The sequence below is a fragment of the Mirounga angustirostris genome, unplaced genomic scaffold (assembly GCF_029215605.1).
Source record: "Mirounga angustirostris isolate CCGP_5_RB_7025 unplaced genomic scaffold, mMirAng1.0.hap1 SCAF_5, whole genome shotgun sequence".
NCBI lineage: Eukaryota > Metazoa > Chordata > Mammalia > Carnivora > Phocidae > Mirounga > Mirounga angustirostris.
The window spans coordinates 72,276,991-72,304,739 of record NW_026991713.1 but is presented as its reverse complement, the minus strand read 5'-3'; the positions used below and the strand labels follow the sequence as shown (position 1 = coordinate 72,304,739).

General features: G+C 35.8%; 1 protein-coding gene across 1 annotated transcript in view; it reads left to right on the top strand.

Moving 5' to 3' along the window:
- REDIC1 (regulator of DNA class I crossover intermediates 1) overlaps positions 1-27,749 on the top strand; it is a 71,686-nt gene that overhangs the window by 17,773 nt on the left and 26,164 nt on the right. The window contains exons 6-9 of the mRNA XM_064590283.1: positions 99-218; positions 18,809-19,338; positions 19,558-19,627; positions 20,699-20,759. Coding sequence (XP_064446353.1) covers positions 99-218; positions 18,809-19,338; positions 19,558-19,627; positions 20,699-20,759 — 781 coding nt within the window. The remainder of the gene's footprint in view (positions 1-98; positions 219-18,808; positions 19,339-19,557; positions 19,628-20,698; positions 20,760-27,749) is intronic.

Below are 27,749 nucleotides of genomic sequence, written 5' to 3'. Positions count from 1 at the left end.
TGCATATGGATATCCACTTAGATGACATTTTATGGTAAGTAATTTAAATTGTATACATGTATGTACATTTACCATTTTGGCAGGTTCTTCTTTCTTTTTCAGCTCAGTAAAGTTAATTATTCTAATTCCTTGGTTTCCAAATTAAATGAAAATCAAGATGCTCTCAGTCCAACATATAAAACAGTACAATTTAGGTCATTATTCGAAAGATTAAACAGGTAAGCAAAGATTTTTGAAGATTTTATTTATTATTTATTATTTATTTATGAGAGAGAAAGACAGTGTGAGAGAGAGGGAGGGGCAGGCTGAGCTGAGCAAGGAACTCGATGTGGGACTCGATCCCAGGACCCTGGTATCATGACCTGAGCTGAGGGCAGACGCTTAACCGACTGAGCCACCCAGACATCCCAAGCAAATATTTTTGAAGGAAATAAAGAAGTTGCAGCATTCTTTCTTTGAGTTATTAATTCAGTTTTAATGGACAAATATTTTTTAGAAATGTAGACAAACCTAAGTAATACTTCTAGAAAAAAAATACTAGAAGTTAAATGTAGCATTTAATTAACAATTTTAAGTAATTATTTTCTAATGTGCACATCTACTTTTCATTCATTAAAAAAATATTTTGAGCCAAGGTGCATTGCATTTGTTTTATAATCTCCATGAAATACTAGTTCTTTTTCTGTATCATAAACATACTGATTTATTTTTCTTATTTATGGTAGTTGATCAGTGCCCCCTTTTATTTTCTAGTTGTCTGTATATAAATCCTGGTTCATTGTTTTAAAATGCATTAAACTTATAAAACCAGTTTGAATCACTCCTAGTAATCATGGTGAGAAACCTTGACTCTGTAATCCTATCCCAGTCTTTGTCATTTTAGTAAATGACACGACTATTCACTCAGTAGCCAACACCAAATAAAAGTCCTTGATTGCTTCCTTTTCTTCAACTCCCAATTATCCATTTCATCAACAAAGTTTTGACAATTCTGTATTCTAATAAGCTTTAAAGTTACCTATTCACCTTTCCACCTCTATAGGTTCCATCCCAGTCTTAAGCCACTACTGCCTCTTGCCTGGAGAATTGTAATAACCATGTAACAGTTCATTTTGTTTTCTGTTTTCCTGAGATCCATTTTTTTTTTTTTTACAGCTCTATTAATGTATAATCAGCATGCAACAAACTGAATTTATCTAAAATGTGCACTTTGATAAGTTCTGACCTGTTCAAATATAATGAGCATATTCATCATCACCAGTAGTTTCTTTGGGCATCTTTGTAATCTCTTCCTCTGGCCATTTCACATCCCTTACTCTCATCCCAAGGCAACAGCTGGTCTGCTTTCTGTCACTGTTGATTAGTCTGTATTTTCTAGAGTTTTATGTAAGTGACATCATATACTTATGTTCTCTGCAGAAATGGGGAGACACTAGTCAGAGTGTACCAACTTCCAGTTATAAGACAAATAAGTTATGGGGATCTAATATACAACGTAGTGACTATAAATAATACTTCATTACATACTTGAAATTTGTTAATACAGTATCTCATAAGTAGAGTCACCACATATACATACAAAGGTAACTATATGAGGTGATGCATATGCTAGTTAGCTTGATTGTGGTAATCACTTCCACAAATTATACTTACATGAAATCATCATGTTGAACACCTTAAATATATACAAGTTATTTGTTTATTTTTATTTGTCAGTTATATCTCAATAAAGCTGGGGGCGGGGAGGATCATTTCAAACATACTGGAAGGTTTTCTCACATTCTTCCAAGTCTATAGCTCCCACCAGTAATCACCATTCTGCCTCCTGTCACCATACATTAATCAAGCCTGTCTTGGAACTTCATATAAATGGAATTTTAGACAGTGGTCTTCTTTTGGTATGGCGATTCATCCATGCTGTTGCTTGCTATTCCATGTATCAGTACTTAATTCTTTTTCATTTCTGCTTGTTACTGCACTGTATGAATATTATATAATCTATTTTTTTAAGTATAGCTGACATACAGTATTTCATTAGTTGCAGGTGTACATATAATACTCTGTTCTTTTTTTTTTATTATTGTGGACTTGGGGATTTGTGGATTCCACATTTGTGAATTTGCCTATCTGCTAAATTTATTTGTAACTCCAAAATCAATACTTGCGGTACCTGAGCAGTTATTCGCCAACATGTGCTGAGTAGCAAAAAACTCGAGTTGCCTGAGAAACACACTTCCAGTCAAGGTGGGGCAGGATAACACCTTCCTTCTTTCTTGTTTCAGTTCTGATACGGTAAATAAGCTTCTGTTGCACAGCCTGTTTAGTGTTATGGTCTTCACATTTTTGAGCTTTTTGGTGGCAGTCTTTCAGTTTCAAGTGGACTTCAGGCTGGTGTATAAGTGCTGTCCAGTTTCCTAAGTACCAGGAAACTGCGATGCACCTTACAGAGAACAGTAGCAGACAGGCTGGGTTCAGGCATGACTTACAACACTGCTGGCCATGAGTTCAATGCGGACTAATCAACAACGTATTAATGCAAGTGGTCTTGCAGTGGCACCTCTGCGGCGCGGGCTCGGACCCTCTCCTTGTGTGGCTCCCAGTGAGGCCGCCCCTCCACACGGCCGCCGGGGGGCCGTGGCCTCGCCACCGTGACTCAGCTTTCCCGCCGTAATATTCTATTCTTAATGGACATCTGGGATAGTTCAGATTTGGGACTATTATGATAAGAAAGCTGCTGTGACATTAAAAAAAAATAGGAGAAACACTTCATGCTCATGGATTGGAAGAATCACTAATTTTAAGATGGAAATTTTCCCCAAATTTCTGCCATTCCCTAGCTCCTGGCAGTTCTACTCCTTGCTTCTTGGAATGTCACTTTTTAGAGTCCACATATAGGTGAGGTCATATGGTATTCATCTTTCTGTGTCTGGCTTATTTTACTTAGCATAATGTCATCCATGTTCATCCATATTGTCACAAATGGCATGATTTCCTTCTTTTTTTATGGCTGAACAATATTCCATTGTATTTAATCTTCTTTAACTTCTCTTAGTGTATTGTATTATGCTTTCAATAAATAAGCCTTGTGCTTCCTTGGCTGAATTTATTCCTAAATATTTTATTCTTTTTATGCTGGTGTGAATGGTATTTATTTTCTTAATTTCATTTTTGGATTGTTCATTGCTAAAATATAGGAATATTTTTTTATATTGATCTTGTCTCCTACGACCTTGCTGAATTCATTATGAGTTGCTAGTGGTTTTATACCATACTGGATTATGTTGTCCATATATACAAGTATTTTTACCTCTCTTTTTTCAGTCAGGATGCCTTTTACTTCTTTTTCTTGTGAACTAGTGACTAGAACCTCTAGCACAGTGTTGAACAGCAAGCAGGCAGGCAAGAGTGGGCATGCTTGCATTGTTTAAAGAAAAAGCATTTCACTATTATGTTAGCAGTAGGTTTTTTTGTAGGTGTCCTTTATCAGGTTTAGGAACTTCCCTTCTATTCCTAGTTCATTGAAAGTTTTTATCATGGACTTTGTCAAATGTTCTTTCTGTGTCCCTTGAGATTATCATGTAGTTTTTTCCCCTTTATTCTATTAATATATCGTATATTATTTTATTTTCAAGTGTTAAACCATCTTGGGTTCCTGGGATAAAAGCTGTTTGGTCATGGTATATAATCTTCTTCATATATTGTAGGATTTGGTTTGTTATTATTTGGTTGATGACTTTCATGTCTCTATTCATGAAAATTAGTGTGAATTTTTTTTTCTTGTAGTGTCTTTGGTGTCAAAGTAATACTAACCATACAGAATAAGTTGGAAAGTGTGTCATCCTCTATTTAATGAAGGAATTTGTGGAGAATTGGTACAGTTTTTTTCTTTAAGTGTTTTTGCATCTGGGCTTTTCTTCCTGGGAAGACTTTTAACTACTAATTTTGTTTATGTCTGTTCAGATTTTCTAATTTCTTGAGTCAGTTGTAGTAATGTATGTTTTTCTAGGAATTTATCCATTTCATCTAAGTTGTGTGATTTGTTAGCATAAAATTGTTTATAGTATTTCCTTGAAAACCTTTTAATTTCTGTAAAGTCACTAATGATGTCCCTGATGAGCAGGGAGCCTGATGTGGGACTCCATCTCAGGATTCTGGGATCATGACCTGAGCCAGCAGATGGTCAACCGACTGAGCCACCCAGGCATCCCTGATGTCCCTTCTTTAATTCCAGATCTGTGCCTTTGCTCCTTTTTTTCTTGGTCACTGTAGCTAAAGATTTGCTAATTTTATTGATATTTTTAAAAAACTAAGTTTTGTATTTCTTTAGTCTTCTCTATTATATTTCTGTTCTCCATTCCATTGATTTCTGCCTTAATGTTTATAATTTCCTTCTTCTGCTTGCGTTGGGTTTCGATTGCCTTTTTTTTTTTTTTTTTGTAGATTCTTAAAGTATAACCTTAACTTACGATTTGATATTTTCTTTCTATTTAGTATAGGCATTTAAAACTATAAATTTCCCTCTAACCAATGCTTAGAGGCCAACCAATGATTACTTGGAGGTTGTGTTTAAACATCTTGAGCAAATAAGGCTTCTTTTTGTGTGCAAGACCTCACATTCAGCCAGGGTTGAGTACATACCTGAGGCCCTCTCCTGAGTGTGTATACAGACTTACACATGTGTGCAGCCTTTCAGACCGCTGGGGTGTTTTGCAATTTATTAGAGCTCATTATGCCTGTTTGTTTCCTGGATCTCTCTATGAAATTTCTGGATGTTTTTTTTGCTTGCTCCAAATATTGCAGCCCCAGTTAGTTGCAGTGTTGGGCTTTCCTGATGGTTTGCTACCAAGGTAATGATTACCTTTGACAAATTCCTGGGCATGGGGCTCCCCTGTCTCACTTCTAGACTACTGAGCCTTAGTAGAGCTACCAGCCATGGAGTAGGGGTGGAAGGAAGGTAGCTTCCTGAAGCTAAAACTCCACAGACTCCCACTGTTCCTGCTAAGGTTTAGTGGTTTTTCTTGAAGTACTGCTTCTCAGTTTATTGCGTGCCTTTGTTACTCTCCAGATTTTGAAATGATTGTTTTTGCAAGTGTTATCTGCTTCTGTCATTACTTTTGGGGGGCAGGATTTATTTGCCAGACTTTCATGCATCATTCCTGAAGTCCTGCCCCACATTGATTAATTTTTAAATGTTAAGTGAGCCTTGTATTCTGGAGATAAACCCTACTTGGTTACAGTGTGTTATCCTTGTTACACATTCTTGGGTTTGATGTGCTAAAATTTTGTTAGGAATTTGTGCATTAATCTTTATGAGGGATATTTTCTATGTTTCTTTTCTTTTGATATCTTCATCTGGTTTTGCTATTAGCCTAATTGTTGATGTCATAGAGTAAGTTGGGAAATATTCTCTCCTGTGTAATTTTCTGAAAGAGTTTATGTGGAATTGGTACAATTTCTTCCTTAAATGTCTGATAGAGTTCATCAATGAAGCCACTTGGTATGGAGTCTTTTTTGATGGGAAGGTTTTGTTTACTATAATTTCCATTTTTTTACTATATACAGGGGTAGTCAAATTATTATTATTATTTTTGAGTAAGCTTTGGTAGTTTGTCATACAAGGAATGCATCTATTTTATCTACATTGTAGAACTTATTGACTTAAAGTTATCCATAATATTCTTATTATGCTTTTAAAATTTTTAACATTTATAGTGATGTCTTTTCTCTTATTACTAATATAAATTGTGTCTTATCCCTTCTTTTTCCTGATCATTGTTTTAAATTTAAAACTAATTGGCCTATAACATTATACTAATTTCAGATGTAAAATGTAATTAAGTATTTGTATACATTGTAAAATGATCACAGTAAGTTTAGTTACCATTTGTCACATACAAAGTTATAATTTTTTTTTGTAATGAGAACTTTTAAGATTTAGCAACTTTCAGGTATGCAATACAATATTATTGACTATAATCACCATGCTGTACATTCCCACAACTTATTTATTTTATAATTGGAATTTTTTTTTCACCTCTTGACCCACTTCACCCACTTCCCAACTTACCTCCTCTCTGGCAAACACCAACTTGTTCTTTGTATCCATGAGTTTTGTTTTGTTTGCTTGTTTTATTTTTTAGATTCTATATGTAAGTAAAACTATATGATATTTTTCTTTCCCTGTGTGGCTTATTTTACTTAGCATAGTACCCTCAGGTTCCATCCATGTTGTCACAAATGGCAAGATTTCATTCTCTCTCTCTCTCTCTTTTTTTTTTTTTACCTTCTTTCTTTTTTTCCTTTTAATTTATTCATTTGAGACAGAGACAGAGAGACAGAGAGACAGAGAGCATGAGCAGGGGAGAGAGGCAGAGGGAGAGGGAGAAGCAGACTCCTCACTGAGCCGGGAGCTGGATGTGGGGCTCGATCCCAGGATCCGGAGATCATGACCTGAGCCGAAGGCAGACGCTTAACCATCTGAGCCACCTAGGCACCCCCCCCCTTTTTTTTTTGTTTTTACTTTCTTAATCAACATTTATGAGTAAAATAAAAAGTAGAAGAAACCAGGAGTGATTCCCTGGAGTTTGTCCTGAGGCTAAATTTCTTTTTTTTAAATTTATTTAAATTCAATTAGCCAATGTATAGTAAGTACATCATTAGTTTTTGAGGTAGTGTTCAGTGATTCATTAGTTGTGTATAACACCCAATGCTCATCAGATCACGTGCCCTCCTTAATGCCCATCACCCAGTTACCCCGTCACCCCACCCTCCTCCCTTCCACAACCCTCAGTTTGTTTCCCAGAGTTAAGAGTCTCTCCCTCTCTGATTTCTTCCCATTCAGTTTTCCCTCCCTTACCCTATGGTCCTCTGTGCTATTCCTTACATTCCACATATGAGTGAAACCATATGATAATTGTCTTTCTCTGATTGACTTATTTCACTTAGTATAATAACTAGAGGCAGTTCCATCCATATCGATGCAAATGGTAGGTATTCATCCTTTCTGATAGCTGAGTAATATTCCACTGTATATATGAACCACATCATCTTTATCTATTCATCTCTTGAAGGACATCTGGGCTCCTTCCACAGTTTGGTTATTGTGGATGTTGCTGCTGTGCATACTGGGGTGCATGTGCCTCTTCTTTTTTACTACATCTGTATCTTTGGGGTAAATACCCAGTAGTACAGTTGCTAGGTCATAGGGTAGTTCTATTTTTAATGTCCTGAGGAACCTCCATACTGTTTTCCAGAGTGGTTGCCCCAGTTTGCATTCCCACCAACAGTGTAAGAGGGTTCCCCTTTCTCCACAACCTCTCCAACATCTGTTGTTCCCTGTCTTGTTAATTTTAGCCATTCTGACTGGTGTAAGGTGGTATCTCATTTTTGTGGTTTTGATTTGTATTTCCCTGACAGTAAGTGATGTTGAGCATTTTTTCATGTGTCTTTTAGCCATTTGTATGTCTTCTTTGGAGAAGTGTCTGTTCATATCTTCTGCCCATTTCTTGACTGGATTATTTGTTTTTTGGGTGTTGAGTTTGAGACGTTCTTTATAGATCTTAGATACCAGCCGTTTATCTTTTAAGTCATTTGCAAATATCTTCTCTCATTCTGTAGGTTGCCTTTTAGTTTTGTTGACTATTTCCTTTGTTGTGCAGAAGCTTTTTATCTTGATGAAGCCCCAATAGTTCATTTTTGCTTTTCTTTCCCTTGCCTTTAGAGATGCGTCTTGCAGGAGGTTGCTGTGGCCAAGTTCGAAGAGGTTACTGCCTGTGTTCTCCTCTAGGATATTGATGGATTCCTGTCTCACACTGAGGTCTTTCATCCATTTTGAGTTTATCTTTGTGTATGGTGTAAGAGAATGGTCCAGTTTCATTCTTCTGCATGTGGCTATCCAATTTTCACAGCACCATTTATTGAAGAGACTGTCTTTTTGGATATTTTTTCCTGCTTTGTTTAAGATTAGTTGACCATAGAGTTGAGGTTCCATTTCTGAGCTCTCTATTCTGTTCCATTGATCTATGTGTCTGTTTTTGTGCCAGTACCATGCTCTCTTGGTAATCACTGCTTTGTAATAAAGCTTGAAATCGGGCAACGTGATGCCCCCAGCTTTGGTTTTCTTTTTCAACAATCCCCTGGCTATTCGGGGTCTTTTCTGGTTCCATGCAAATTTTAGGATTGTTTGTTCCAGTTCTGTGAAAAATGCAGATGGTATTTTTATAGAGATTGCATTGAATGTGTAGATGTCTCTAGGCAGCACAGGCATTTTAACAATGTTTATTCTTCTAACCCATGATCATGGAGTGTTTTTCTATCTCTTTGTGTCTTCCTCAATGTCTTTCATAAGTGTTCTCTAGTTTCTAGAGTACAGATCCTTTACCTCTTTGGTTAGATTTACTCCTAGGTATCTTACGGTTTTTGGTGCAGTTGTAAATGGAATCAATTCCTTAATTTCTCTTTCTTCAGCCACATTGTTAGTGCATAGAAATGCAACTGATTTCTGTGCATTGATTTTCTATCCTGCCATGTTGCTGAATTCCTGTATGGGTTCTGGCAATTTTGGGGTGGAGTCTTTTGGGTTTTCTACATAAAGAATCATGTCATCTGCGAAGAGAGAGAGTTTGATTTCTTCTTTGCCAGTTTGAATGCCTTTTATTTCTTTTGGTTGTCTGATTTTTGAGGCTAGGACTTCTAGTACTATGTTGAACAATAGTGATGAGAGTGGGCATCCCTGTCATGTTCCTGATTTAAGGGAAAAGCTGTCAGTTTTTCCCCTTTGAGAATGATATTTACAGTGGGCTTTTCATAGATGGCTTTTATAATATTGAGGTATGTTCCCTCTATCCCTATAGTTTGAAGACTTATTCAAGAAAGGATGCTGTATTTTGTCAAATGCTTTTTCTGCATAAATTGAGAGGATCATTTGGTCCTTGTTTTTTCTTTTATTAATGTGATCTGTCACGTTGATTGATTTGCAAATGTTGAACCACTCATGCATCCCAGGAATAAATCCCACCTGGCTGTGGTGAATAATCCTTTCAATGTACTGTTGGATCCTATTGGCTAGTATCTTGGTGAGTATTTTGGCATCCATGTTTATCAGGGATATTGGTCTGTAATTCTACTTTTTGAAGGGGTCTTTAGCTGGTTTGGGATCAAGATAATACTGGCCTCATAGAATGAGTTTGGAAGTTTTACTTCCATTTCTATTTTTTGAAACAGCTTCAGTAGAATAGGTATTACTTCTTCTTTAAATATTTGATAGAATTCTCTTGGGAAGCCATCTGGCCCTAGATTCTTGTTTTTTTGGGAGATTTTTGATTACTGCTTCAATTTCCTTGCTGGTTATTGGTCTGTTCAGATTTTTTATTTCTTCCTGGTTCAGTTTTGGTAGTTTGTAAGTTTTCAGGAAGGCATCCATTTCTTCCAGATTGCCTAATTTATTGGTTGGCATATAGTTGTCATGGTATATTGTTAGAATTGTCTCTATTTCCTTGGTGTTGGTCATGATCTCTCCCTTTTCATTCGTGATTTTATTAATTTGGGTCCTTTCTCTTTTCTTTTGGATAAGTGTGGCCAGAGGTTTATTGATTTTTTTAATTCTTTCAGAGAACCAGCTTCTAGTTTCATTGATCTGTTCTACTGTTCTTCTGGTTAGGGCTCTGAGCTTCATTATTTCTCTTCTCCTGCTGGGTTTAGGCTTTGTTTGCTGTTTTTTCTCCAGGTCCTTTAGGTTTAAGGTTAGCTTGTATATTTGGGATTTTTCTAGTTTTTTGAGAAAGGCTTGTAATTGCTATGTACTTCCTTCCCTCTTAGGACTGCCTTTGCTGTATCCCAGAGGTTTTGAACTGATGTGTTTTCATTCTCATTAGTTTCCATGAATTTTTTAAGCTCTTCTTTAATTTTCTGGTTGACCCATTCATTCTTTAACAGGATGCTCTTTAACCTCCAAGTGTTTGAGTTCCTTCCGAATTTCCTCTTATGATTGAGTTACGGTTTCAAAGCATTGTGGTCTAAATATATCCAGGGAATAATCTCAGTCTTTTGGTATCAGTTGAGACCTGATTTGTGACCCAATGTATGATCTATTCTGGAGAAAGTTCCATATGCATTTGAGAAGAATGAATATTCTCTTGTTTTAGGATTGAATGTTCTGTATATATCTGTGGAGTCCATCTGGTCCAGTGTGTCATTCAAAGCCCTTGTTTCTTTGTTGGTCTTCTGCTTAGATGATCTGTCCATTGCTGTGAGTGGGATGTTGAAATCTCCTACGATTAATGTATTATTATCAATATGTTTCTTTACTTTGGTTTATATAATTGGCTGTCCCATATTGGGGGCATAAATATTTACAATTGTTAGAAAATCTTGTTGGATAGACCCCTTAAGTATGATATAGTGTCACTCTTCATCCCTTATCACAGTCTTTGGTTTAAAATCTAATTTGTCTGTTAGGAGGATTGCTACCCCAGCTTTCTTTTGAGGTCCATTAGCATGGTAAATGGTTCTCCACCCCCTCACTTTCAGTCTGGAGGTGTCTTTAGGTCTAAGATGATTCTTGCTTTTTTATCCAATCTGATAACCTGTGTCTTTTGGTTGGAGCATTTAACCCATTTACATTCAGAGTAACTATTGACAGATATTAATTTAATGCTATTGTATTGCCTGTGAAGTCCCTGTTTCTGTAGATCTGTCTCTGTTTCTTTATGGTCTATATTACTCTTGGGGTCTCTCTTCACTTACAGTATCCCATTTAATATTCCTTGCAGGGCTGCCTTGGTGATCACATATTCTTCCAGTTTCTGTCTGTCCTGGGAGCTCTCTCTCTTTCCTTCCATTCTGAATGACAGCCTTGCTGCATGTTCTTCTCATTTAGTACCCTGAATATATCTCATTGGCCCTTTCTGGCCTGCCAGGTTTCTGTGGATAGGTCTGATGTTATTCTGATGTTCTTCACTCCGTATATAAGGAACCTCCTCTCCCTAGCTATTCTCAGGATAGCTTCCCCCCCTCCCCCACAGGATTTACAAGCTTCACTATTATATGTTGGGGTATTGATCTATTTTTGTTGATTTTGGGGGGGTCCTCTCTGCCTCTTGGACATGAGTGCTTGTTTCCTTCCCCAGATTAGGGAAATTCTCAGCCATAATTTGCTCGAATATACCTTTTAGCCCTCTCTCTCTCTCTCCACCCCCTCTGGGATCCCAATAATTCTGACATTGGTTTGTTTCAAGGCATCATTAAATTCTCAAAGCCTTTCTTCATGGGCTCTGAGTTGTCTTTCTCTCTTTTGCTCAACTTCCTTCCTTTGCCTCACTGACCCCAACTGTTAGAGCATCCAATGTAGACTGTATCTCATTCATAGCATTTTTAAATTTGGCCTGATTAGATCTCATTTCTGCCCTTAGAGATTCTGTACTGTCATTTTTGCTTTTCTCAAGCCTAGCTATTAACTTTATAATTGCTATCTTGAATTCCATCTCTGATATCTTACTTATATCCACATCAATTAGCTCTGTGTCAGAGAACATTGCCTCTGGTTCTTTCTTTTGTTGTGAATTCCTCCTTCTAGTCATTTTGCCCAGAGAAGAATGGGTAAGCGAATGAGTAGAGTCCAAAATATCAACCACGACCCAAGCAAAATACACACTAGACAAATCTGAAGTGGTCAGAAGCCACAACAGAAAAAGCAAACAAAACCAAAAGAAACAAAACAAAACAAGGGGGTGGGGAGGGGAAGAGACTATACTCTCGCAGGGTGGACAAAGCAGGGTGATCTACTTGTTCCTGATTGAATTTTGGTCTGTGTGTTAGAAGACACCACATCCCAAAATTCCAAAGAAAGGAAAGCTTATATATATATATATATATAAAATAAATTATATAATTATAAATATAGAATATAAATATAATTATAAATATAAAAATTATAAATGTTAAATATATATTTACAAATAAAATTGAGTAGAGTGAAAAAAGGACTAAAATGAAGCATATATCTATAAAATGTAGATGCAAAAAAATAAGTTAAAAAGCAACTTAAAACCATAAGTTGGTAAAATAAGAATCTAGTTGAAATGGGAAAAAGGTAAAAAAAAAAAAAAAAAGGAAAATTTTAGACTGAAAGATAAGTCATGAGGAAACACCTGGAGCTCAATATACGATTTTCTCCTGGCACTGGAGTTTCACAGTTTTGTGGAATCCATACAGTTGTAGTACAGCTGTTCTTCCAGTCTGTCTTCTGGGGGAGGGCCTGTTTTGCTATTTCTCAGTGGTCTTTGCCTGGGCCAAGTTGCACCTCCCCTTGTCAGAGGAATGTAAGCTGGTCATCTTTGTGGCTTTTGTTTCCTGGAGGCTTTCCGCCCTCTTCAGAGGGTCAGAGCAAAAATAGCCGTGCTGGATCTCCGGCCCAGACCCTCAAGATCCCAGTCCCCCCTCTTCAATAAACCCTCTGGGTCAAATAGTCTCCACTTCTGTGTGTGCCAAACTCCGCAGACTCCTGTGGTACGTGCCCACTGCAGTCCTCCTAGGGTGTAGTCCCAGGGAACCGTCACTGCTCCCAGGTTACGGCTGTCCTTTCCAGGGCCCTGAGAGCTTTTGCCCAGTTGTGGGTGCAGCCTCTTCGCCCCTCCCAGGGGATAGTAAACAGCCCACACGTTCCAGTCCTTCTCAGGGTGCTCAGGCTAAGAGTGGTCTCCTAACGGTCCGGGCTTGTGGTTTATGGTGACCGGAGCTGAGTCCCTCCTGGGCTCTCTGACCATAACTAGTTTCCTCAGTCCCCTGCTTGGGCACTCTACTGTTTGATACACCCCTGTTCATTCTGTGTCTCCTGGGATCCTGAGACCACAATGACCCACCTAGAATTCTGCCCTTTTCATCCCCCGAGCCCCTTTCACAAAGGGATATCTCTCACTGGAACAGATTTCTAAGGGTTCTGATTTTGTGCTCCAGTGTTATACCACTTTCCAGTAGCCAGCTTATGGAGGCTCCCTCCTTCCTCCATTTATCTTCCAGTACTTCTCCACATTCCAATACTCCATACATCCTACCTTACAAAAAGCCCTCGCTTTTCTGCTTTTAGAGTTCCAGATATATTTTCTTATATCTCAGGCTGATTTTGTGGGTGTTCAGAATGGTTTGATAGATATCCGGCTAAATTTGAGGGACCTGATGAAATGAGGTCCCCTACTCTTCTGCCATCTTGCCTCTTCCTCTCATTCTTTTTTATAGTTAGTAGTATTCCATTACAGACACACACACACCACATCTTCCTTATCCATTTATTTATCATTGATGGACACTTAGGTTGTTTCCATATCTTGGCTATTATAAATAATGCTTCAGTGAACATTGGAGTACATATATCTTTTTACCTTTTTTCCCCCTGGTCATTATGATATAGAGTCTCACTAATTTTATTTATCTTCTCCCAGAATCATCTTCTAGTTTCACATATTTATTTTCTATTTTTTATTTCATTGAATTCTGCTCTTTATTTCCTTTTGCCTATTCCTTTGTATTTAATTTAGTTTTTTTCTATTGTCTCAGGGTGAAAGCTGAGGTCATTGCTTTGAGGTCATTTTTCTTTTCTAATATAGGTGTTTTCACGCTATAAATTGTCCATTAACTGCTCCTTTTGCTGCATCCTACAAATTTTGATGTTTTAATTTTCATTCAGTTGAAAGTGTTCCTAATTTTTCTTTTAATTTCTTTTTCAATCCATGAGTTATTTAGAAATTTGTTGTTTGGTTCCTAGAAATCCTAAGGCATTCCTGTATCTTTCTAAATTAATACCATTGTGGATAGGAAATATCCTTTGTATGATTTGAATCCTTTCAAATTTATTAAGACTTGTATTATGGTCAAGAGTATGGTTTATATTTAATGTGGTAATTGATATGGTTGGATTTAAGTCTGTTCTCTTGTTTTTTTAAAAATTTTAAAAAGATATTTATTTGAGAGCGAGACAGAGTGAGCGAGCGAGAGAGCACATGAGTTCTCTCATGAGAGGCCGAGGGAGAGGGAGAAGCAGACTCTCCACTGAACAGGGAGCCCGATGTGGGACTCGATCCCAGGACCCTGGGATCATAACCTGAGCCAAAGGCAGGTGCTTAACTGAATGAGCCACCTAGGTGTCCCTAAATTTGTTCTCTTGTTTTTTATTTGTCCCATATAATGTTTCCTTTTCCTCTTTATCTGCCTTTATTTCGTTTGAGTGTTTTTTATGACTTAAGTTACCCCTTTTGTTGGCTTATTACTTATAACTGTTTTGTTTTTCAGTGGTTGCTTTAGTTTATAGTATATATTTTAATTTATCACAGTCTGTCTTCAAGTTATACAACTTCACATATAGTATAAAAACATAATAGTATGCTTTCATTTCTCCATTCTGGCCTTTGTGTATGTTCATATATTTTATTTCTATATATGTTACAGATCCAATAATACATTATTGCTCTTTTTAAAGAGAGTTATTAGAAAACATATTTTTTATATTTAAGCACAAATTTACCATTTTTGGTGGTCTCGATGATTTTGTGTAGATCTAGAATTTCATCTGGTGACATTTTCCTTCAATTCTAAAGACTTTAAAATTTATTCTAGTATAGGTCTGCTGGTGATTCATTCTTTTTATCTTTTGTGTACTTGTCTTTATTGTACTCTTTTTGAAAGATGTCTTTTGACTTGCATTGTTTCTAACTAGAAATTTGCTGTCATTTTTATCTTAGTATCTGTATATATAATATATAATTTTTCTGTTTTTAAGATTTTTCTATCATGGATTCTCTGTCATGCACCTTCTACCATGGATTTTTATCCATTAATTAGGATGTTCATTTTCTTTCCACTTCTTGTGTTTTGGCTGTGTGGAGCTTCTTAAATCTGTGGACTTACTGTTTTTATCAAATTTGGAAACAGTTCAGCCATTAATTTTTAAAATATTTCTTCTGATTCCTTTTTCCTCTTTGAGGACTCAGATTACATTAAATTAGTCCACTTGAAGTTGTGTCCCAGTTTACTGATGCTTTGTTCATCTATTTTTAGTATTTTTTCTTTCTGTGTGTTTGACCTTATATAGATTATATTGCTTTATCTTCAAAATCACTAGTTGTATCTTCTTTGATGTCTCATCTGCTCATAAATCTGTTCAGTATATTTTTCATTGCTGTAAGTTTCATTCAACTTTTCTTTATATATTCCATGCATTTATTTTAACATGCTCAGTCTTTCCTCTATCTTCTTGAATATAGGGAATATAGGCACAATGACTTTTTTAATATCGATGTCTACAAATACTATCATTTGTGTCATTTCTTGGTCTGTTTCTAATAATTGATTTTCCTTCTCATTATGGGTTGTACTTTCTGTTTCTTTGTATTCCTGGTAATTTTGTTTGGATTCTGTAAATTCTGAATTTTCATCTTTTTGGTGTCTGGATATTTTTGTATCCCTATAAATCATCCTAAGCTTTGTTCTAGATACAGTTTAGTTATTTGGAAATACTATGATCTTATTGAGGCTTGCTTTAAATTTTGTTAGGCAGGACTAGATATATCTTTAGTTTTTGGTTAATTTCGCCCTCTGCTGAGGCAATATACCCTTTGAATACTCTGTGATTCCTTTTGAATTATGAGGTTTTCCACTCTGGTTGATGGGAACACAAAACTTTCCCATCTGTATGTGAATTCCTGGACTTGTTCCATCTTATCCTGTTAGATATTTTATCCTCCTCCCTACCTCCAGCCTTGGGCATTATTTCTTCATATGCATGTGCTGATCAGTACTTAGCTGAAGATTTGAGAACTCGCCGTAGATCTCTAGAGTGCTCTCTCATTGAAGCACTCTCCTAGTGATAATCTGCCCTGTGAACTCTATCCTCTGTATTCTTTCTGAACCCCCAGCTCTGTTTTCTCAACAAAGGGATCTGTGAGCTCTAACTGGGTTGTCCCTTTATATTCTGCGGCTTGTATACTTTCTGCAGGCAGTAAGCTAGGAGCAATCATGGGGTTCACCTCATTTGCTTTCTTTCTCAAGAATCATTATCCTGGGGGCACCTGGGTAGCTCAGTCATTAAGCGTCTGCCTTCAGCTCAGGTCATGATCCCAGGGTCCTGGGATCGAGCCCAGCATCAGGCTCCCTGCTCTGCAGGGAGCCTGTGGCTCCCTCCCCCACTCCCCCTGCTTGTGTTCCCTCTCTTGCTGTCTCTCTCTCTGTCAAAAAATAAATAAAATCTTAAAAAAAAAAAATCATTATGCTGTTCTACCTGATGGTCCATGTATGAAAACTTTTATCTCATATATTTTGTCCAGTTTTTTAATTGTGTCAGTCAGGAGGGTAAGTCTAGTTCCTCTTGCTTTGTATTGGCCAGTTGGAAGTTTTGAAACGTATTCACCTAGCAATCAAACTGATATTTTTCAAGGCAAAAAGCAAGTCAGTTTTACTTTTGTATTTAGAACCTTTCAGTACTTCTTATTGTTCTTTTAAAAAAATAAAGCTCTATTCATATGACCGAGTAATTCCACTACCAGGTATCCAAAGAAAATTAAAACACTAATTCAAAAAGATGTATGCACCCCTTTGTTTATTGCAGCATTACTTACAAGGGCTAAATTATGGAACCAACTCAAGTGTCCATCCATAGTGGGTAAAGAAGATACACACACACACACACACACACACAGACTGGAATATTACTCAGCCATAAAAAAGAATGATATCTTGCCATTTGCAACAACATGAATGGATCTAGATAGTATAATGCTTAGTGAAACAAGTTAGTCAGAGAAAGGCAAATACCATATGATTTCACTCTTGTGGAATTTAAAAACAAATGAACAAAGAAGAAAGAGACAAAAGACCAGATGCTTTATTTAGAGAACAAACTGGTGGTTACCAGAGGGGAGATGGGTGGGTGGGGGTGAGTGAAATAGGTGAAGGGGATTAAGAGTACACATATCATGATGAGCACTGAATAATGCATAGAATTATTGAGTCATTATGTTGTATACCTGAAATTAAATAACACTGTATATTAATTATGCTTGAATTAAAAATATTAAGTTCTGTATAATCTGGGCCTTTTAAGACTTAGGTCATAGGTTTTCATAGGTTTTCCTTCACTGATTCTATTGAGTCTTTCTTTTTTTTTTTTTAAGATTTTATTTGAGAGAGAGAGTGAAAGAGAGCACAAGCTGGGGGGGCGGGGCAGAGGGAGAAGCAGACTCCCCACTGAGGAGGGAACCCAACTTGGGGCTCCATCCCAGGACTCTGGGATTGTGACCTGAGCCAGAGGCAGATGCTTAACTGACTGAGCCACCCAGGCACCCCTGTTCGTTTCTTTTTGTTCCTCAAATGTGTGGCAAATTTTGCATTTGTGCTTATTATTCTATTTCTTTGGAATATGCTTACTCCTTTCTTCACATGTTTAACCATTCTGTGTCTTTCACTTATTTATCACTTCCTTACTAAGGACTTTTCTGACCAGACTATCTGATACAGGACTTCTAACACAAGTTATCCCATCACATGATCTTGTAGCATCTATAAAGGCAGTGTAATTATCCTTTTTATTTGTTTATTTCTGTATTTCTTTTATCCTTTGTACTTATTAATGGTTAATTATTTATTATTTTCCTTAACTAGAATATAAGCTGTATTGTTTCCCTGCCACATAATAGGCATATATTAAATGTCTGTTTAATATACACAGATAAGTCTTTCTTTACATTTATTTTTTTAGAGTAATAAAAATTTCTCTGGTGTTAATGTTGTATATTATTGCATACTATAGGTTATGCCTTTTGGTATAATATTATCACATTATGTTGCCCAAAACACCAATGAGACCTGTGTTGATTAACAGTGTAGGATCGTGATCTGTGAACATTCATGGGTAAAACATCTCTCTCTCCTTAATGGCAAATGGAATTCTTTTATTTCTCTGTCCGCAACACATGGCATAGTGTCTGGAACACAACAAGTGTACCTGCTTGTTAGATATTTAATAAATAACTTAAAAAATAAAATTGGAAAATCTTTCAGAATTCTAGTGGCTTATATTTCTTTTCTAAATTTCTTTGGTACCTCCAGTCTCTGGAACAACCCAACCCCCAAGTAAATTTGTTGGTAGTCAGTGACAACAAAATTTGAAATATCTTGATTTCTAATTATGTCCTATGATAGCTTTCATTTGATACAAGTTGGACATAAAGTAGAGTTAAAAAGGAACTTAAAATTTATCTAGTCTAACCTTTTCATCTAATTTATTTTATATCATGACTTTATTATATATGCATTTGTATCACATTTTTCTGCCTTGGGAACTTCAGAGTTGTTAGGTTGAGAAAAATCTGTTATGATATTCTCATGACTATTTGATTTTAAAACAGGATAATTTTCCTCTTCACAGTCTTTAAATATCTTTCTCTGGTTAAATGAAGCAGCAGCTACACACAGTAATTGTCTAGGTTATTCACTAGATCTTATTATAGGAGACAAGACAGACTATAGGTTTTTGTTTTAATATAACAGTAAATTGAACCCATGCTAATTTTTCATTTTGAAATACTGAACTAAGTGTAGATTATTTTTATACTCACTAAGGTACTAGAAGAGTACATTAGATAAATTTCGACCCAAAGCAATATTCTACCCAAAATTCTACCCAAAGCAATTTAAATTAAAAAAATTAAAACCTAGTCTAGGTAAATATTAGTAGTTACTCAGTATGTTCTCTAAGAATTTAATAGTTTTGAAATGAAAATGCTGTATGTTTTTCTTGCTAAATATGTTTTTATTTATCTTCAAGTCCAGGCAATAGGAATTTCCTTACTGAAAGACCTGTTGTGGTTATGGGTGAAGAATGTGGAAGCATGGATGAGCAAAGACAGTCAGACTTCATTACTGAAAAACAGTCAGTACAACATATTTGGGGAGAAAATAGAAGAGAGCTTTCAAATTTTTTTGAAAGTGTGAACCAGCCAAAAGCCAGCCTTATATCAGAGAATTGTAACTCTTTTATTAGTGAAAATGTCATCAATTTATTAAGCATAGATCAACAGAGGATAAAGAAAACCTTTGACAAGTGTGGTTATGACAGTATGGGAGATATTTGTGCAATCACAAGTTCTGATAAAAATGATTCAACTGATAGATGCGTTAGAAGAATTTTTACAGATCCAGTGTTGACTCTTAGTAATTCTATTTTTAATAAAACAAGTTATCCAGAAAAGTGTCAGCCAAACAAGAGGTATCAAAAAGAGTACCACAGTAATGAAAGAAATACTCTTAGTACATCCTTTGAAAAGGATTGTTATGCAGCCAGCTTTGAAAAAAAAGGTGAGTGTTATACATGGAAAACATAATCTTTTGGGATTTTTTGTTTTCAATTTGTGTGTGTGTGTGTGTGTAAGAACAGGAAATTAGAAACAGAATGACATTCTATTACATGACTTTTTGGATCAGTAATTTTATTCTATGTGGTTTGTAAGCTTCAAATTAAAAAACAGATAGTCTCTGTTAAGGTTTTGAGTTCAGTGCATACTTTTATTTTTAAAGGAAAATTTAAAAGTGATTACCAAGAGAAGACACCACAGAATGGAAGCCAGAAATATCCAGTGAATCATATGTAAGTTTTTAGGTAAATCTGGGGAATGCAAATCAGGATCTATTAGTATAATGCATGTTGAATGTTGGAATTGATGAAAAGTGAGTAGGCATATTGCTCTCTGGGGGTGGGTAGACCAGCCTCAAGGATGGCTTCTCAGCTGTCAGAATCTTGGTAAAATCACCTTATTTGAGAGTATGGTGCCTATATTTGCTATTGCAAAAATAACTGGAATCTTAGTATTAATTAGGTTTGAGAAAACTGACTTCTGTGTTTAAGAAACTTACATACTCACCAGAATGCAGTTTATTATTTACAGTAAGAAATAGAAGAGTCACATGTATAGGAATGCTTACTTGCATGGTAAGCATATTTTCTAACTTTTGGCTCAGCTCTCCATGGGAAGGTTGTTTGGTTAGTATAGAATCAGAGCAAGAGAGTGATAGAATTCAACTGTAATGGCATAAGCATATTAACATTTTATGAGACTGTTTTTATAGGGAATTAAACAAAATTTCTGGTTTCAGAATAGCCCAAACTTTCTTGGTAATAATTGTGATTTAGTCAGATCTTGGTAACTGAAAATCATGAACTAGAATATATTTTTATTTTGAAAGTACTTTCTTATGGAAATATTTAAAATATCTATAAAAAGAGTATATAGATGCTATTTTTATGGGATTGGCACAACAAATTAATTAAAATACAGATTAACAACTTATTTAATAAAATCAATAAATTAGCTGCTTTGTTGTCAAATTCCCAAATATTCAGAAAGTTGTGAATGAAAAACAACATGGTAGGCCTTGAATTTTAAAATTTACTTTATGAAAGGGATTTAGAACATGGTTCCCAAGTCTGGCTGCAGGTTCACATCACTTGAGGGGGGTGACTTTTTAAAATTAAAAATACCAAGTTTGATCCACACGTAATAAATAAGTTCTTTAGGTTGGAGCTTATGAATCTTTGTTTTTCAAAAAATCTTCCCTTATAATTCTGATCTGAAGCCAACTTTGGAAACCATAATTTAGAATAATAATTTTCAGCAGGAAATAAAGCACACTTTAAAAGCATCTTATTTATGATCCTTAGGGGTAATATCTCTTTGGAAGAATTGCATTCTAAGCAATCGTGGGACTTTGGATTTGGTGAGGTAAAGTACATCTTCCATTATCTTTCCAATTAAGTCAGTTGTTATTATGTCATATATTAGTATTGGCAGTTTACTTTGGTTTAAAGTTAGCTTTTATCAAAAAAATTTCTTCTGAGATTAATACTTTTTCTTTGTTATATTTTTTTTATTCTGGGGAAATTATAGCTTGGGTTTAGAAATAAAATTAACACCTTTCAGAACTTGTAATATGCTTTAAGACAAACCAATCTAGATATTTAAAAAATTCTTTCTATAAGTCCTATAAAATTTCTTCCAAGATGAAAACATTTAGGTTTCAATGTGCTATGGTCAACATAGTTATATGTTTAAGAATACTGAAAGAGCTATAAACATGGGTTATGTAAGTTGTAACTGCTGCTCATAATAAGGGCATGTGATTGTTAAAATAGTGCAGGCTTTGTGCTAGGAGCTTTATGTACTTCATTTCTAATCTATAAAAGCCTGATTCTGTAAGGTCTGCAGTGCAAAAGAGACTCAAGTTCAGAGAGATTAAATAACTTGTTCAAAGTAACATGCTCAAACCAGGATTCAGACTCTTTACTATTTTAAAAAATTTTATTATTTTTAAATTTATTTTAGAGAGAAAGAGCAGGGGGAAGGGTAGAGGTAGAGGGACAAGCAGACTCCCCAGTGAGCAGGAAGCCTGATGTGGGGCTTGATCCCAAGACCCTGAGCCGAAATCAAGAGGCTGAGCTCAACCAACTGAGCCCTTCAGACTCTTATTTGACACTATATTTTCTACTACACTGTTTTCTCTTTTTATCTTCAATAAATATGCATTGAATGCATATTATGAATTCATTTAATAGAATTTATTGTGTCTTTTATATGCTAGACACTGTGCCTACAGTGGTGAAATAAGTTTTTGTTCTGATGCTTACATTCTATTATGCACAGTATGATGAAAGGTACAGCGATGAAAGGACATGGAACCTATCTTTAGGAAGCTATAGCCTTGTAGCTAGACTGAAACAAACAAAAAACCTAGTGCATTTAGATACAGTTGCTCCAATTGGGGTTTTTACAAAAGGCAGTTGGAACTCAGTAAAAGACACTTCTAAGTTTTCTTTTAGGAGTTCTATGGTTTCAGTTCTTAGATTTGGGTCTTTAATCCATTTTGAGTTCATTTTTATATATGGTGTAGGAAAAATGGTCTGTTTTTATTCTTTGGCATGTAGGTGTCCAGTTTTCCCAATATCATTTATTGGAAAGACTCTTCCACATTCTATATTCTTATCTCCTTTATTGTAGATTAATTGACCATATAGATGTGGGTTTATTTCTGGTCTCTCTATCCTGTTCCATTGATCTATGTGTCTGTTTTTGTGCCAGTACCATACTGTTTTGATTACTGTAGCTTTGTAGTATATCTTGAAATCTGGGATTGTGATACCTTCAGTTTTGTTCTTCTCAGCCTTAGCAACATATTTATGGCTATGTTTCCTCAGGCAAGGGAAACAAAAGTGAAAATGAACTAAAATACACCCAAATAAAAGGCTTTTGCACAGCAAAGGAAACCACCAACAAAATAAAAAGGCAACCTACTTAGTGGGAGAAAATATTTACAAATTACATATGTCCAATAAGGAGTTAGTGTCCAAAATATATAAAGAACTGATACAACTCAACACCAAGCCAGCAAACAATCTGATTAAAAAATGAGCAAAGGACCTGAATGGACATTTTTCCAAAGAAGACAAACAGATGGCCAAAAAACACATGAAAAAATGCTCAACATCACTAATCATCAGGGAAATGCAAATCAGAACCACAATGAGGTTATTACTTTATGCCAGTCAGAATGGCCAGTATCCAAAAGACAAGAAGTTACAAGTATTGGTGAGGATGTGGAGAATTAATTTTAATTTTTTATATTGAAAATGCACTCCCTAAAAATATTTTTTTCATGAGCAATATGTGCAAAACTTCTGGTTTCCTGCCCTGAAGCCTCAACTGCAGAAATTTAAAAGTTGCCTATGAGAGTTCCCGCCCTTCAGTTTTAGCTGTTGAAAGATTAATTTGAATTACAAACTCATATTCTTTGATTTACACAATCCTTGGGTCCTTCTGGTACCTAAGATGGACTTTTTACTGCTTTGTAGAGAATGCAGTTTCATAAAATACATATCAAATTCATCCAAATAGCCAGTCATTTAGCTGTTTGGTTTACTTACACATTCTATCATGGGCTGTGAGCAAAATAGCCAAATTTGAAAAGGCTGCTGTTTATAATTTAAGACAGGGACCCCTAAGTGACTCCTTTTTGGTATGCTTCTAAAAAGGTCAGGCACCAACATGTTGGTAGGAAAAAAAATTGGTGCAACCACTATGGAAATCAGTATTGAAGTTCCTTAAAAAAGTAAAAATAGAAATACTGTACAATCCAGTAATTCCATTACTGGGTATTTACCCAAAGAAAACAGAAATATGGGGTGCCTGGGTGGCTCAGTCAGTTAAGTGGCTGCCTTTGGCTCAGGTTATGATCCCAGTGTCCTGGGATCGAGCCCCACATCTGATTCCCTGCTCAGTGGGGAGCCTGCTTCTCCCTCTGCCTGTGCCCCCTGCTCGTGCTCACTCTTTGCTCACTCTATCAAATAAATAAAATCTAAAAACAAAAAGTTTTAAAAACAGAAATACTAATTTGAAAAGATGTATGCATCCCAATGTTTATTGCAACATTACATACAGTGGCCAAGATATGGAAGCAACCCAAGTGTCCATCAATAGATGAATGAATAAGAAATTGTGGTATGTATATATATGTGTGTGAGTACACACATATACACACACACAGTAGAATGTTACTCAGCCATAAAAAAGAATGTGATCTTGCCATTTGTGACAACATGGATGGACCTAGAGAGTACTACGCTAAGTGAAATAAATCAGAGAAAGACAAATACCATATGATTTCACTTCTATGTGGAATGTAAAAAATAAAATGAACAAACAAAAAAACCAAGACTTTTAAATACAGAGAACAAACCGATGGTTGCCAGAGGGGAGGTTGGTGGGGTTAGGCAAAATGGGTGAAGAGGATTATAAAATAAATAAGATATAAAATAAAATAAGTCATGGAAATGGAAAGTACAGCATAGGAAATATAGTCAATAATATTGTAATAATGTATGATGACAGATGGTAACTATAGTTATAGTGAGCATTGAGTAATGTATAGAATTGTCAAATGAGTATGCTATATACCCGAGGCTAATATCCTTTATGTCAGTTATACTTCAATAATAAATAATAAAAAAGTCAGTTCTAAGTTTCATGGGCAGAGGACGATGTGATAGAGGAGAAAACTTTTGATCTGGGGGTTAGTAAGTGTACCAAATGGACAAACTTCCTTCATCCTATGAAGAAGGAGCAATATAGATAGAAACTAAGAGGTGAAGGAATAAAGCTTGTTTTGGAAACTGTAAGTAATTTGTTTCATTCTACTTATTGTTATTGCTAATACTGCAGTATAAATTATAAGGGGTGGAGGGATAGCAAGAAATAATTCTGGATGTTATAAAGGACCAGGTCATGAAAGACCTTGTATCATATATAACAGGTTAATTTCCTATCACCAAACAGAGAGCCACTAAAAAAATTTTAGCAGAGGAATATGATAACATCCGGGTATTAAAAAGTTGAGGAGTGGCAGTGAGGATGGAAACAGGGAAGAGCTATCACAGAGATTTAGAAGATCTAGATTTGAGAGAACTTGATGATTAGTTAAGTGAGAAGGAAAAAATTAAAGACCTGTATTTATGATTTGGGTAAATGGGTAGTTGATGGGATGATGCCATTCACCAAGATTGAAAACATGAGAGAAGGTTGCAGAAAAGGTTAACTCTCCACCAAATTTTATGTGTACCCTCTTTTATAGAATAGAGCTGTTAATATGAAAGGGCTACCCTGCCAAGGAACACTTTCCCTAATCTTCCATTCATCTAAATTTGGCCATGTGGCTCAATAATAGAATATTATCAGAAGTCATGTGCATTATTTTCATGCACTACAAAAAGTGGAGATTCCTTCTCTGTGTTATCCTTCTTGTGAGGGCTAGGTGGTAGTGAAGCCCTAAGGAATGTTTGCAGCCACAAGGTGGGAGGGACTGAGTCTCTAAATCACTAGATAGAAGAAAATTACCTACTGACTAGGAAAACTTATTTTAGATTATTACATGAGGAAGAAATAATTGTGTTTAAGCATTATATATTTTGTGATTTATTTTTAATACCTAGCATTACTCTAATTCAGAGGGAGAGATTTCTAAGAGAATATTAGTTAAGTGTTGACCTGTTGAGGTTGATTAAAGTTTTCTCAAAAATCTGTGATATATATGAAGATGTGTCGTAGCCATTTATATATACAGAGCTTGCAGTCGGAAGAGGCTTTTTGTATTCAGTGAATAGGTTGTAATTCAATACATGTATGTATACATACGTGATTTCCAAGAGAAAATTTTAGAACAAGAACAAAGAGTCCTGAGAAGCCACAACATTTAAAGTTGGAGGACGCGTAGTAGAAGAGAAGCCAGAAGAAGAGACAGAATGAATTGTTAGACAGGTTTGAGGAATTCTACTAAAAGAATGGTAGAAAAGAAAAATAGATTTTCAAGGAGGAGGAATATGGTCAGTAATATCAGATGCTGTCCTATGACTCCTGGAACTTCTATTTTCCCAAAAAGAATAATATAGATATATTCTCTTGAAGGAATTGTCAGCAGTTTATACTTAAAAAAAAAAAAAACTCTGTTTGACTACATTTATGGCAGCTTGAATATGGCTAGAGCAAGTCAGAAAAGAAAATAAGCCCATTGCTGGAGCCTGAAGGGAATCCGGTGCTATGAGGAGTTCTTTGGGTAGATCAGCATGCAGTTTTAATTTGTGATGTATGGGCAGGGCTAAAGGTATAGTGAAAACCCTGGTTAAAATCTTAAATTCTGCAAGAGCAACCAAGGCAGGAGTCAAAAGAGGAAAGGAAGAAGAGGTAGGAGCAGAAGAAAGGCAGAGTTGTGCCTGCCCACTGGCTGCATAAAATCAGAACAAGTAGTTGCTACTGAGGCAGAATTAATGAAGAAGCAGAAGCACACAGAAAAAAACAAAATTCCATCTTGGATGGCAGATAGTAGGGAATGGAAAGAGTAGTGGTGGTCCAAGATCCTTTTGTTGGTTGTGGAAGGGAATATGAAAGAAAAATGTCTTGGAGGAGTATAATTATTTTTATTAAGATTTAATTACATATAACAATTTATTACTTTCTCATGTACTACAACATAATGATTGATAAATGTATAAACTGTGAAATAATCATCAGAATAGGTCTAGTTAACATCCATTACCATACCACAGTTAAAAATCTGTTTTTTCTTGTGATGAGAACTTTTAAGATCTACTCTCTTAGCAAGTTTCAAATATATAATACAGTTTTACTAATTATAGTCACCATGCTATACATTACATCCCCAGGACTTATTTATTTTATAACTGAAAGTTTGTATTTTTTGATGCCTTCATCCCTTTTGCCTATACCCCACCTCTGGAAAACACCAATCTGTTCTCTGAATCTATGAGTTTGTATTTAATTTTAATTTTTTTTTAGATTGCACATGTAAGTGAGATTATATGGTATTTGTTTTTCTTTGTCTAACTTATTTCACTTAGCATTAACGCCCTCAAGGTCTATTCATGTTGTTGCAAATGGCAGGATTTCCTTCTTTAATATAGCTGAATAATATTCTATTGCATATGTATACCACATCTTCTTTACACATTTTTCCATCTGTAGACACTTGGTTCATTTCCATGTCTTAGGTATTGTAAATAATAGCAATGAACAAGGGCGTGAGGATAATCACTTCGAGTTACTCTCTTCATTTCCTTTGGAAAAATTACCAGGAGTGGAGTTGCTGGATCATATATGGTAGTTATGTTTTTAATTTTTGAGGATACGCTACACTGTTTTCCATAATGGCTGACCAGTTTACATTTCCACTAGCAGTAGACAGGCATTTCCCTTTCTCCACATCCTTGCCAGTACTTGTTATTTCTTGTCTTTATGGTATTAGCCATATTAACAAATGTGAGGTGCTGTCTCATTGGGGTTTTGATTTGCACTTTCTTGATGATTCACGATATTGAGCACCTTTCTGTGTACCTGTTGGCCATCTGTATATCTTCTTTGGGTAAAAGTCTGTTCAGTTCCTCTGCCCATTGTTTAATTAGATTGTTGGTATTTTGCTTTGAGTTGTATGAGTTCTTTACATATTTTGGATATTAACCCCTTATCAGATAAATGGTTTACAAATACTTACTCCCATTCTGTAGGTTGCCTTTTCATTTTGTTGATTGTTTCCTTTGCTGTGTAGAGGTTTTTTAGTTTGATGTAGTCTCACTTGTTTAGTTTTGCTTTGATTGCATTTGTTTTTGGTGTCAAATCCAAAAAAATCATTGTCAAGATCAATGTCAAGGACATTTACCCCCTATGTTTCTTCTAGCAGCTTTATGGTTTCGGGTCTTATGTTCAAGTCTTTATTCCATTTTAAGTTAATTTTTGTATATGGTGTAAGATAGGGGTCCACTTTCATTCTTTTGCATGTAGCTGTCCAGTTTTCCTAGTGCCATTTATTGAAGAGACTGTCTTTCCCCTAATGTGCATTTTTGGCTCCTTTGTTGTAAATTAATTGGCCATTATGTATGTGTATTTTCTTCTCAGCTTTCTATCATGTTCCATTGGTCAGTGCCTGTTTTTATGCCAGTACCATACTGTTTTGATTATTGTAGCTTTTTAAAAAAAAATATTTATTTATTAGAGAGAGAGAGCACGAGCACGAGCAGTGGGGAGAGGCAGAGGGAGAAGCAGACTCCCTGCTGAGCAGGGAGCCAAATACAATGCTAGACCCAATAATCCCAGGACCCTTGGATCATGACCTGAACTGAAGGCAGACGCTTAAATGACTGAGCCACCCAGGCGCCC